At 39.7% G+C, this 12,254-nt stretch overlaps 1 protein-coding gene across 1 annotated transcript in view; it reads right to left on the bottom strand.

The window, feature by feature from the left end:
* Positions 1 to 9,320, bottom strand: part of LOC133137684 (fibrocystin-L-like) — a 51,622-nt gene extending 42,302 nt beyond the window's left edge. Inside the window, exons 1-13 of the mRNA XM_061256021.1 lie at positions 9,268 to 9,320; positions 8,948 to 9,078; positions 8,716 to 8,857; positions 8,511 to 8,619; positions 7,515 to 7,572; positions 7,226 to 7,319; positions 6,119 to 6,172; positions 5,949 to 6,022; positions 5,720 to 5,762; positions 4,929 to 4,999; positions 4,736 to 4,846; positions 2,433 to 2,522; positions 1,654 to 1,919 (exon numbers count right to left, since the gene is read on the bottom strand). Of these exons, the coding sequence (XP_061112005.1) occupies positions 1,654 to 1,919; positions 2,433 to 2,522; positions 4,736 to 4,846; positions 4,929 to 4,999; positions 5,720 to 5,762; positions 5,949 to 6,022; positions 6,119 to 6,172; positions 7,226 to 7,319; positions 7,515 to 7,572; positions 8,511 to 8,619; positions 8,716 to 8,857; positions 8,948 to 9,078; positions 9,268 to 9,320 (1,296 nt within the window). The remainder of the gene's footprint in view (positions 1 to 1,653; positions 1,920 to 2,432; positions 2,523 to 4,735; positions 4,847 to 4,928; positions 5,000 to 5,719; positions 5,763 to 5,948; positions 6,023 to 6,118; positions 6,173 to 7,225; positions 7,320 to 7,514; positions 7,573 to 8,510; positions 8,620 to 8,715; positions 8,858 to 8,947; positions 9,079 to 9,267) is intronic.
* Between the last annotated feature and the right edge of the window lie 2,934 nt (positions 9,321 to 12,254).

Consider the following 12,254-nt stretch of genomic DNA (forward strand, 5'->3'; position numbering starts at 1 on the left):
ACTGTTTGCCTAAGGAAGAGATGGTACCAGGATGCACTGTGGGAAGAAGACAGGCCAGTGGAGGGAGTGTGATGCTCTAGACAATGTTCTGCTGGGAAACACTGGGTCCGGGCATTCATGTGGACGTCAATTTGATGCATGCCACCTACCTAAACATCGTTGTGGACCAGGTACACCCTTTCATGGCAACGGTATTCCCTGATGGACTCTGACTTTCAGCATGATAATGCGCCCTATCATTCTGCATAAATTGTTCGGGAATGGTTTCAAAAACAGACAAAGAGCTCAAGATGTTGCTCAATCCCATCGAGCATCTGTACGATGTGCTGGAACACCAGAAAGTCTGATCCATGGCGGCTCCACCTCGCAATTTACAGGAATTAAAGGATCTGCTGCTAATATCTTGGTGCCAGATACCACAGGGCACCTTCAGAGGTCTTGTAGAGTCCATGCTTCGGCAGGTTAGAGCCACTTTGCCGGCATGTGGAGGACTAACAGCATGTTTGGTCGGTGGTTAAAATGTTTTGACTCATTTGTGTATTGTATTTTCTGAATTTTCTGGTTTCCCACGATTCTTTCTCAGTCTCGTTTTACTTAATTCCCTCTTTCTCTCCATTCCTGTTTGACTAACATTAACATTCACCCTATTTCTGCACTGCTCTATAGCTCCACCTCCCAGTTCTATCTGCCTGCCGTAATTATGTGAAGTGTTCACACCTGTTCTCTACTATCACTGCATTCCTTAAATCTGTGCAATTGTCTACTCCCTAATCTGGAGCCGTTTGTATTACATGTGTGTTGATGTGAATCCAGTCCCGCGTTTTTGTTCCTCCTTTGTTACTGTATGATTGCCCTTTCATGTGTCTCACCTAATGTCTATTTGTTAGATTTCCCTCACTCCCATGCCCCGCCTAGTTTGTCTCATTCCTCTGTGTATTTAAACCCCAGTCTGAGTCTTCACCCTTGTCAGAACTTTCATCATTATTTCAGTGCCGATTTGCCCAACCTCGAGTTTGCCTATTCCCTTCTGTTTTGGTTGCCTTTTTTTGATACTCGCTTCATTTATGACTTTCCCTGTGCCTACTCCTCTGCAATTCTGCCTGTCTGATCTTCTGGATTTTGACCTTTGGACTGTTTTTGTGACTTCCCTTTTGCTTCTCGATTTGGCACTGTGTCTATTGGATTACCTGGCTTTGACCCTTGGACTGAAATAAAACAACGTTTTTGGAATACTGTGGTCTGCGTTTGGGTTTCTGGCTGCAAGCGTAACAGTGAGGGGTTCATGCTTATTTTATAAACTTGGTTTTTAATATCTACACCTTTTCCTTTTCTATAAAACTTTAAAATATGTTATAGCTTAAAGGATTCTGATTAGTTCAATCAAAGTTAAGATCCACTAAAATATTATTTTTTTAATTTCATGTTGGTATATTACAAAGTGCATGACAAAACAGCCATTGCAGGTTTTGTACAGCCAATAGAAATTCCATTATCAATGATCAGTTCTGCAATTATGTCCGTGCTTTAGTAATTGGAGAAAATAAGTTGTCTTTGGCTACTGCATAATATAATGAAAAGTCCATTATTGATCCTCACATGGGAAAGTGGGATTGTCACTTGTGAAATAATTGTATAAATGAATGCAATCAATACCTTGTCTTGAGGAAGACCAGTGTGGCTGAAGTACAGGGCATATCGACCATAGCCTTTTATGAAGAACTGGTAGTAGTCAGTTTCCGGCGGAACTATGAAGCCACTCAGTCGAGCCACAAAGTTCTCCAGTTCCGAAGGCCACGCGTAGGATAGGGAGTCGACCCAGTCCACAGAGTACCCAGGCCTGGTCTCATTATAGTCCAGGGCTTCATCGAGATTGCTGGGTCTGCTGTAATTCCATACCTCCATCTTCAGACCCCTGCCACCTACATGTGCAAATGAGAGCCTTGAATAGTGTTGCACCAGCTCAATGATTAAGACAGAAGACAGCATCCATTTGGATGCACAGAAATCTAAGGATCTAAATTTCACCTTGTGTGTTACAAATCCCTCTCTGGATTTAAACAGAGCCACTGGTAATTAGCTAGGTGTACAGCTAATCACTATAAACAGCTAGCCACTATCATTCTGTATAGTACAGTTTAATTTAGTCATAATATGATTTTGGGTGATAAAACCTGCTTTGACACCATGTTTGTACATTCTTATCCTGATAATGCTATCGTCTATCACAAAGGCTTCAGGGTTTAATGAGAAGATAATGCTGGTGACAACATCTTCTTAAACATAGTGTTCTTCTACCTTAAAGCCACTGGATGCCTCAAATTCCTCTCCTTCTGTGGCGTTTGCAAAATCCGAGTAACAAAAAAGCCAAAATGTAAAAAAAGAAACAAAATGGTTACACAGTCTGTCGCTTGACTGATTAAAATTAATCTCACCTGGAAAAACAGTAACATTGCTCATCTGGTGCCTGGGGGTCATGCACATAATTCTATCATCAGATAAACTCAGGATCGTGCAATCTTGGCCTAAAATAGAACCAAACAATTCACTTTGAGGGGCACACTTAAGTCATGGATTCAGTAATTATTTGTTAAATTTCATTCCTCCTGACCGTCAGAGGACGGTGCTTTTAAAGAATAGGATCTACTCCATCTTGCATATGCGCAGGTCGGGACCTTGTAACAACGCAAGATGGAGCCTCCTGTGACATAAATGACGTAAGGCAGTATGTCCCCCATAAATACTGACGTCATCTGCACACCTTTTCCTTCTAATCTAATCAGAGAACGATGAGTCGGTCAAAACCTTTTTCTCATACTCGCTGGTAGCCTCGTAACCTAGCAAAGTTTGATGCTGCAGGTATCGGTCCTCCATGTTTTGTCTTCATGGACCAACTGTGTCAATTCAAGTTCTTACATTTTCATCTCATGTCCTTTGTGTTTTCACCAAGTGCATAGCCACAGCCCTTGCACCATTACAAGCCAGATCAATAATTATCCTGCTATATCTGGACGACTGGTTGGACAACTGTCTCTCCAATCAGAGAACGAGCAGGGCTGGGTACAGTAATCACACTCTCACAAGTGGCTGAACTGGGCCGGATTTACAAAATGTCTTCCTGAGGATGACACTGGAATGAAATGACGAGAGCTTCCCTGTCCCAAAGATGCATCAAGGCCATACTCCACCTGATCCCTCGTTTTCAGAGAAAACAAGGTGTTAAGCTTCAGTCTCTTTCTCAGCATGCTGACCATGGCATCACCAGTAATACCATTGGGCCTTCTCTCCCTGTGTCCCATTCGGGTGCGGCTGAATGGTATACACTTGGACCCAAAGTGGCACAAGTCAGAGGTTGTGAAGGAGAAAATCATATTTGAGCCAGGGTATTCCCCTGGGGATGATTGAGCCTGACAGACATCGTTACACAGTAACATCGCTGTCCATCAGGTCAATCTCTTGAACCTCAGGGCAATGCACTTGCCTGGCATACACAATCAAGAGGCAAAAGCCTTCTCTGTGGGAATGGACACTCCACCCAGAGGTGGTGGAATAGATCAGGCACAGATTTGTCAGAGCCAATGTGGATCTGTTCACCTCAGAAAGGATGACACATCGCCCCCTGTGGTTCTCCTTAGTAGCGACATCCAGCCCCTTCGATCAGGATACTCTGTCCCAAATATGGCCAGACAGCCTGTTGTATGCATTTCCTACAATTCCCCTGCTTCTTCCAACCCCAGATAGAGTTCAGCAAAGCAACCACAGACTACTGCTGGTTGCTCCCAACTGGCCAGGAAGACCATGGTTTCCTGTGCTGTTCAGACTCCTCAATAGGGAGCCGTGGCACCTTCCAAGGAGGAAGCACAAGTAGAGGGCATCTGTATATAGCATCCAGACCCAGATCACCTGCAACTCTGTGTTCGGCCCCAAAGGAACAAGTTGTTCCCGACCATCCTGAACTCCAGGGCACCCTCTACTCCTCTACCGAGAAGAGCATCTCTGAACACACAACGTGTCAAACCTCTTCAGTGGATAGACGACAGCAGCAGAAGACCAATAAGTCTAAAAATAAGCCTAATAAATACCGAATAAAGTGTTCACTGTGTGTAGATTATTCTATGTGTTTATTATATTCAGCCTTTTTGCCTACTTCTATTAAGGGTGCCAATAATTCTGGAGGCCACTGCCTGTGACAGGTGACTTTGTTGTTACAAGGTTTCGACCTGCGTGTGACATGGAGAAGATCCCGTTCATTAAAAACGCTGTCCTCTGGTGGTCATCCGGAATTCACAACCGTACTTATATGCGTACTGCTAGTTTAATCCGCCACTGCATGTACAGAAATGTTCAGAATTATTGTTGAGATCCCCAAACTATTGATTTGTGTTTTAACCAAACTAATTTAGCTAAATGATTTTATTCTGAAGTCATATGAGGCATAGCCCACATAGTGTACATTCATTATTTTATAAAGAATATTGATTGTTGTTCATTTCTTTTATTATATTTGTTTGCTTGCATTCATTTGCAATATAAAATTAATAAAACCATATATAATATTGAGATGTACAAATATTAAATGTTTTAATTACAACAGCAATTTTGGATTGTTCATCAATGGATAATTTGGTGGTTTTTAAAGTATTTTGACTATGAAATAACAGTCACATGTATATGGGTGAAAAGGAAATATAGATTTTAAACATTAATTTATGTTAAAATATTTATATAAAATATTTACCTCCAACTAGAACGGCTGCATGCCGATCGGTTTCATCAAAGTAGCGCCCGTCAATGGTGAGTTTCGTCCCACCTTGCAAGCTTCCCGCTGATGGAGAAACTCTGTTGACCACTGGAAGACACAAGATGAAGTTAAGCTTCATCTTATCTCATTTAAACGGCCGAGGTGCACTAATTCACTTTATTTCCTGTACCTGCATAGGTCTGAAACATGGCCTGCGTGTTCAAAGATGATAGAGTCAACACAGCCTTTTCTGGTAGACTCCTGTAATAGAAAACATCCCCTTGGTTAAATGTACTGATCAACATGTATAAATGTAGATCAGTACATTTAATAAAGCGCATACACACATAATAAAGCTATTTAAACAATAACTCATGACAGGCAGTGGTATACCGTAATCTGTATACTGTAACAGCTAAGGTGCGTTGTTCGGCCCAACGCGCAGCGGAGATATAGCGTAAGCTATAGCTAGCGAGTTTGGCAGATGTTTATTTTTACCGTGATGTTTACCGTGAGTGAGTAAACAAGAGTCTATGCCTTTTTGATGTTTATTTGTACGTCCCCATTGTGCAAACAGTGCCCAACATCAGTGGGATCATGTTGCGTAGATCTACTATTTCTGTTATTTGGAGAAGGCGCATTGTTCGGCGTGGCAAGCGCTGCTCTGCTTTCTCCGGTCCACATGTTTCGTTCACCTATCGACTACGGACACAAATTTCTCTCACAAATCAAGGCCCGCATCCGATAGTTTCTGAATAATGTGGAAGCGGAGGCAGTCCCTGCTCGCTTTCTCGCTTTCCTGGGCAACATTGTTGCAGGTGATTTACGTGCATCGGCTTGCATGGAACAGTTTTTCCATTTTGACTTGAATGACTGCGTCACCGTTAAGCGTTAATTGAAATAGAACTGTAATCAAACATTTGGAGTCATAGCAGTGGTATATAGTTTCATAACAAAGAATAAACACCCAATTATACCCACCTTCCATAGTGGCTGTCCAGAATGTAACTGAGATTGTGATGCCCTGGAAAGAAAACGATATTCTTTATCATTTAATCTAGAAAACAATATGGAAAATCAGACAATTTGTTGTCAAAATGGATGAAGGGTCAAAAACACATCTACAATTATTTGTTTAAATATATGGTACAGATAACTTATGAGACACTGTGATAGTTACATAGCTACAGCATACAGTATGGATCCTTACCAATATATGTCCCAGTCATTTTGCATGTCATTTCCCCCCACTGACTATATTCATAGTCTAAAGTGAGACCGTAGCTGAAAAGAGGAAGCACAAACATTAATAAAAGTTTGTGATGTGACACCATTTTAAATAAGAGCACTGGAGAAATTATATGAGGAGGGCGGCCTTACAGGTCATCAGAGTTTGGCCTCAGAAGCTCACACGGCATCCCACCCATGTACGCCCTGCAGTGTACAGGACATTTAAAAACATCACATTCTTTTAAGATACACACTTATCCAGAGAACATCAGTTATCTGAGCAAAATTTCCACTGAGTGTTTGCAAAAAGCCATAAAAATTGTGTGACCATCATACATACAATAATTTATGCTGTACTTTGCTGTAAAACCTGGTTACATGGAATAATAGTCACAGCACACCAGAATTATTTAAGGGGCAGCACCACAGGTGAAAAGGATGGTTTTGGCTGGATAGGTCCATTTTGAGATATTATGATATTTAGCTTCTACAACTGCTGTTGTTTCCTAAAATGAAACAACTTTAAGTAGTTAATTTAGTTTTTATACCAACTGTACACCAAGCACCAAAAAAACTGCTATTTTCTAAATTACAGATTTCCTGTACGAATAACTTTTTGTTCAAACCTAACTTATAGATGTATCAACAAAATGTTCCTAGTTGCTTCTAAACCAAAATAGCTGAGAAGCTTTTTTTTTTTTTTTTTTACTATTTTGTCATTTCTTTTTTATGTGGGAAAAAAAGCAAAAAATTCAAATTTTCCAGCATAGTCATCAGGATTTTGTAAATAATTCATCAAAAAAACCATTCATGTGAAAAACCAATCTGTAATTCCCTAGCTTTTGTGTCATCTGTCACATTGTAATTGAAAAAGTATCACTGACAGAGACAAAAACCTTTTTTAACTAATATGTGAATTTTAGCTTTTTTATTAATCGATCATGAGATAATTTGCATATGTTCGTAAATAGATACATAAATAATAAAGTCATTATACAAAATGTTTGGATTTTGGTCCACATTCAAAATATAAGATTTGTTTTCCTCTTCACCTGTGGTACCCCTTAAAAGAGAATCTCAAAATATCACTTAGAGAGCACAGTACTGATTTTTAAAACTTTTTTATTATCAATTGTCAAGACCCCATTATAAAACAATGTCGTTTGTAAATGTTGTTCCTAAAAGCTGGGTTACACCGTGTACAACTTTCAGACATGAATGATGTAGATTCATTCACCCCTGATATTCTCACATTACCTCAGAAATCTGACATCTAGACCACTTGAGCTCCTGTCAGTGTTGCTCCCGTAAACATCAGTAAAGATCCGCCCCCGCACTGTCACCAAGGTCTCTGCATATTTAACAATGGTCATACTTTAAAGGTTTGCTGATGGCAAGAATGCATGAGGAAACATCAAAAAAGACAAAGCAGAAAAGCATAAACAAAATTCTTTCTGCCTATAAAGCATAGCTGAAACACACTGGTGTCATTGAAACGTGTGCGACTGTGCACGTGTATAGATGCCTGTGTGTGTAAAGACCATACCTGGCAAACCAGAGGCAGGACTAATACTGGTGATTGTTGGAGTGTAGTCACTTAGGGGCTGTAAAGAATTCAACAAAATGAAAAGTGTACATCAGGCCATGGAATTATTGAAACCTCATTGTTTAAAGCACTAATACCTTTAAAACCTTTTTAAAACGAAAAACACAACTACTAATTGGCGCAAAACAAATACAATGACCAATCGTTGCCGTTGTTATTGGTTTTGCGTGAAGGTATCGGCATGCAGGGCTGCTGAGTGGCTCATCCTGACTAGGCCCTGCTACTAGAGCATGGAGGAGCCCCACGGCCTGTGGTGGAACATCACAAGCTTTCCAGGGCAGCGCATGCTTGTTTGCCCTCTCAACTGACTAATAGATTTTGAAGCATTGAGTGCTGATGTACAGTATATATACACTCACCAAGCACTTTATTAGGAAGATTTATCACTTTATCACACCTACTTATTCATTTGATTATCAAATCGGCCAGTGTGGCAGCAGTGCAATGCATAGAATCATGTAGATACGGGTCAGGAGAAATTATTTAACTAAGTGACTTTGACCATGGAATGATTGTTGGTGGCGGACTGGGTGGTTTGAGTATCTGAGAAACTGCTGATCTCCTGGGATTTTCACGCACACTAGTCTCTAGAGTTTCCAAAGAATGGAATGGTACAAAAAACAACAAAAAAATCCAGTGAGCAGCAGTTCTGCAGACAGAAACACCTTGTTAATGAAAGACGTCAGAGGAATGGCCACACTGGTCAAAGCTGGACAGGAAGGTGACAGTAATGCAAATAACCACACATTACAACAGTGATATGCAGAAGAGGATCTCTGAACACACAACACATCATAACTCTAAGTGGATAGGCTACAGCAGTAGAAGTCTAAAAAATAATATACCTAATAAGGTGCTCACTGAGTGTATAATGCACAGGGCATTTCCAATTTGGGGGAAATGTGAAGAAGCTTTAAAAAACAAGTGTTCACTCACCCTGAAGCGGCAGTTGTAATACCAGTAGTATCTATTACAGATACGGCTGCTGGGAATGGGGGTGCCGTCCACAGAGACCCGTACCTCATAGGTGCCATAAGGCATAGGTCTGAGAAAGTCATGAATCATACCATACCATAAGCATATATGCAATTGTGTGGGAGATACTGTATGTGTGCACATGCAAAATGCTGCAGAGATTTACCTGGTGTTGCACGTTATCTGGTTACTATGTGTGGAGTCCCTCTCCACGTCACAGGGGATAGATAGTGTGTCCGACACCAGTTGAACGCTGTTACCAACATCCTTGTCGTTGGGATTGAGGGTGAACTCTTCTTGGGCAAAGCCTTTTCACAAATCAAACAAAGCCGTTACATGGGCAGACTGTCAATCTGTTCTGCACCCAGTGCTAATGAATTGGACATCTTGATTCATACCTTCTCCTGAGATGGTCAGTCTTGTTGCTCCATTCAAACTTCCTGTTTCCGGGGACAGCCTTGTGACTCGTTGAGCAGCTGAAGCACAAAGTACATACAGTGTTAATGCAGACAGGAAAAAGTAGTAATAACTGAACAGTGAAGATTCCTGCTTACTTCTGAATGTCTGTCCTTAGCTTTGAGTTTTTTTCACAAACACATGTTGATGGGTTCAGCATTTACCCACGTAAATAAAAAACCAGCACATTAATTTAAAGAGGAGCTACATTAAATTATTCATATATGGTATGTCCATGTTATTATTTTGTATCTTTTAATACCTGTCAAGGTGGGAGGTAATACCCCTGGTCACCACCTGAGGGCTGAGGATCATTGATTACACCTGATCCTCATTTTCTTCAGGGGAATCACCTCCCGGGAGACTACTTAAGCCCAGACCTGACCGTGCCTAGCTTTTTTACGCTAGGTTGTATTTTCTTTTCGGGATTGCCTCAGTCCACTACATCACTGAGGGTTTACAAGCACTAAGTTTGGTTTGTTATTTCGCCCAGTTTTAAAGGGGTTGTTTTATTTTCTCCTCAGCCAGTTTTTGGGCTTCATTTCTGTTTAGTTATTCTGAATCGCCTTCGGGTTTGTTTTTGTTCCTCCCTCTGTCTCGGGAGAAGGGAAGTATTTAGTTCTGTTTTGTTTTGGGGAGTATTAGTGGCGAACACGTTCACGTGCGCGCTTTTTGAAGGGTTCTTCTCCTAGTCGCAACTGGCTCTCCGTCAACCCCAACATTACAATACCATTTAACAAACATGCATGAAAGGTGTTAAATAATAGAAATACTGTTATGAATAGTTAATCTGGTTAAGTTAAATGCTAATTAAATCCATCCAGTCCTGTGTCCCCAATGCAGACTTAGAATTTGTATTTTAAAATAATGAACACTAAAGTGTTAAGATGTGAAATACAACATAACATTTATTTGAATTACATGAAATAGCACATTGGTGTTGCAGTAAAGTGGAATAAAAGGGTTATCCTTACCTGAGATATTCCACAGACAAAGGATTGCAAGCGACAGGAACTCGGCCTTTCGCAGCCAATCCATCATCCGCAACTAAAAGCTCTTCAATATTCACTTAACATTACAGTACAATACGGTCCGTTAAATCTAAATGCAAAACAGAACAAAACTCACTTATAAAACGGTCAAGTAAAGTAGGATGAAAGTATTATATACACCAAGTTTGACTGCAGCAAACAACCCCACATCTTTTTGTTCCATTTATGATAAACATGTTACAGTAATAAGCAGAGATAATAAAATTTAAAAAAATTATTATATGATATAATAAAGGGTTCTGCAAAAAGCAACATTTTCAGACCAGATTTAAAAGACATTACAGTAGGAGTATATTGGAGAGACTGGTAAATAGTGCATTGCAATAACCAGCCCTACTTCAGATAAGCATGAATGAGAGTCTCATAAATCCTGTGACCCTAGGTATGTTTTTGAGATGTTAAAAGATGGATTTGGTTCCTACTTTAATATGGTTATAGGTAAGATAAGATCAGAGTTAATTTCTACAGCAAGATTTCTGACCTGTGTTGCTGTTTGATGACAAAGGGAATCGAGATGGGGGGCAACTTTTTGTCTCACTATTGTCTTCCCGAAGACAATTATCTGTTTTAGTTGGAGAAGGTTTTGACTCATCCAAGTGTTTACATGCTCTATGCACTGATATAGACAGTGGATAGAGCTGTAGTCATCTGGCAAGAGTGCCTGGTAGATCTGTGTTTAATCCGCATAGCTGTGATATGACACTTGGTTTCCTTGGACGATTCGAACCAGAGGGAGCATGTATAGGTAGAACAAAAGAGCACCAAGAATCGAGCCTTGTGGAACACCGCAAGTCAGAATAGTCTAATCAGATTCGTAATTGAAATGTTTGCCATCCCTGGGGTTTGAATATCCCACCTTGAAGAGTATGAAAAAAGAGTTTCAAAATGAAAATGCCTTTTGCCTTTTTAAATTACAATGACAAAGCAATAATACTAAAAAGTGTAAACATAGCTCCAGGAAAATCAGAAAAATCTGTGAACATTAAACCATATGTTCTATTCCTGCAGTCATTTTCAAGACGACATAACACCAAAATTGTGTTTCAATGTAGCGGTAATCTTTAAAACTAGTTTTATGCTTATACACTCATGGAAGCTATGCATTTTTATATGTTTATATATTATATTGTTGGTCTATTTTTCATTTTCTTTACTATCTTCTGAGGGTTTATGAACACATATTTCAACAAGAGGATATTGCATAAGGCTGTATTGTTACAGATAATGTGTAAAGTGTTATGATTAATTGTACAAACCCAACACACAAACATCACGCAAGCATAATGATTTTAGAAATGGTACTTACCTGTTAGAAGGTCAAGTCTGTCTTTCCAGTAAACCATTGGGCTCTCTTAAGTATATTATGTGGGAGGAACAGAAGACAGATTTTTTTGCCTAGCAACCGTGTGCGTGCAGGTAGGTTGATGCAATATAATGCATTGTAAATTGTCTTTTGTCTGACAGCATATATTACAGTAAATACTATATCAGATGACAACCAAAACATTTGATATTAGATAACAACCAAAAAATATCAAACATAAGACCATGGATTCTCTTTCAGTGTCATACCATCAAAGGATGTGAAAATTATTCAGGTGCTCACTTCACATATTTTAAACTTAAATTCAGTAATGTGAAGGACAACAACATTTTATATTGGCAAAAGACCCCCTTTATTTGTTTCAGGCAAAACACCCTTCTTCAGCGTACGAAAAGTAACAAGATATAGGTTTTTTGTTACTTTTGGCATGCTGGACAGGGCCACTTTGCCCAAAATGTTTGTGTGAATATAAATAAATAATAATACTTTATTTCCTTGGTAGTGTGGCCCTTTACTTCACCCTATTTGTACTTTTTGTAGGACCAGCAGCCTGTTACATTTGATACATTGAGTTGAGTGGATTGCTTAACATGCTTAAACATGTTGTCCCCCACAACAAAAAAAGTCAACAGCTAAAAAACAATGCCACTCTTGACCTTATACCTTTTCAGCCTATCAAAATGCCTGATATACTATTGTTTTGAGCCCCTATTAAAACCCAACTAAACTTTCTCAATTTTCTCAACCAAAGTCAAAACCTTAAAGGGTTAATATGAGAATACAGTTTGAACAAAATTCCCAGACCAGTGTGTAACCTGGAAAACACCAGAGAGGATTACCAATTTAGCTGGATAAATTCATTGAGTAAAACTA

Source organism: Conger conger, chromosome 9 (genome assembly GCF_963514075.1).
Source record: "Conger conger chromosome 9, fConCon1.1, whole genome shotgun sequence".
NCBI classification, from domain to species: domain Eukaryota; kingdom Metazoa; phylum Chordata; class Actinopteri; order Anguilliformes; family Congridae; genus Conger; species Conger conger.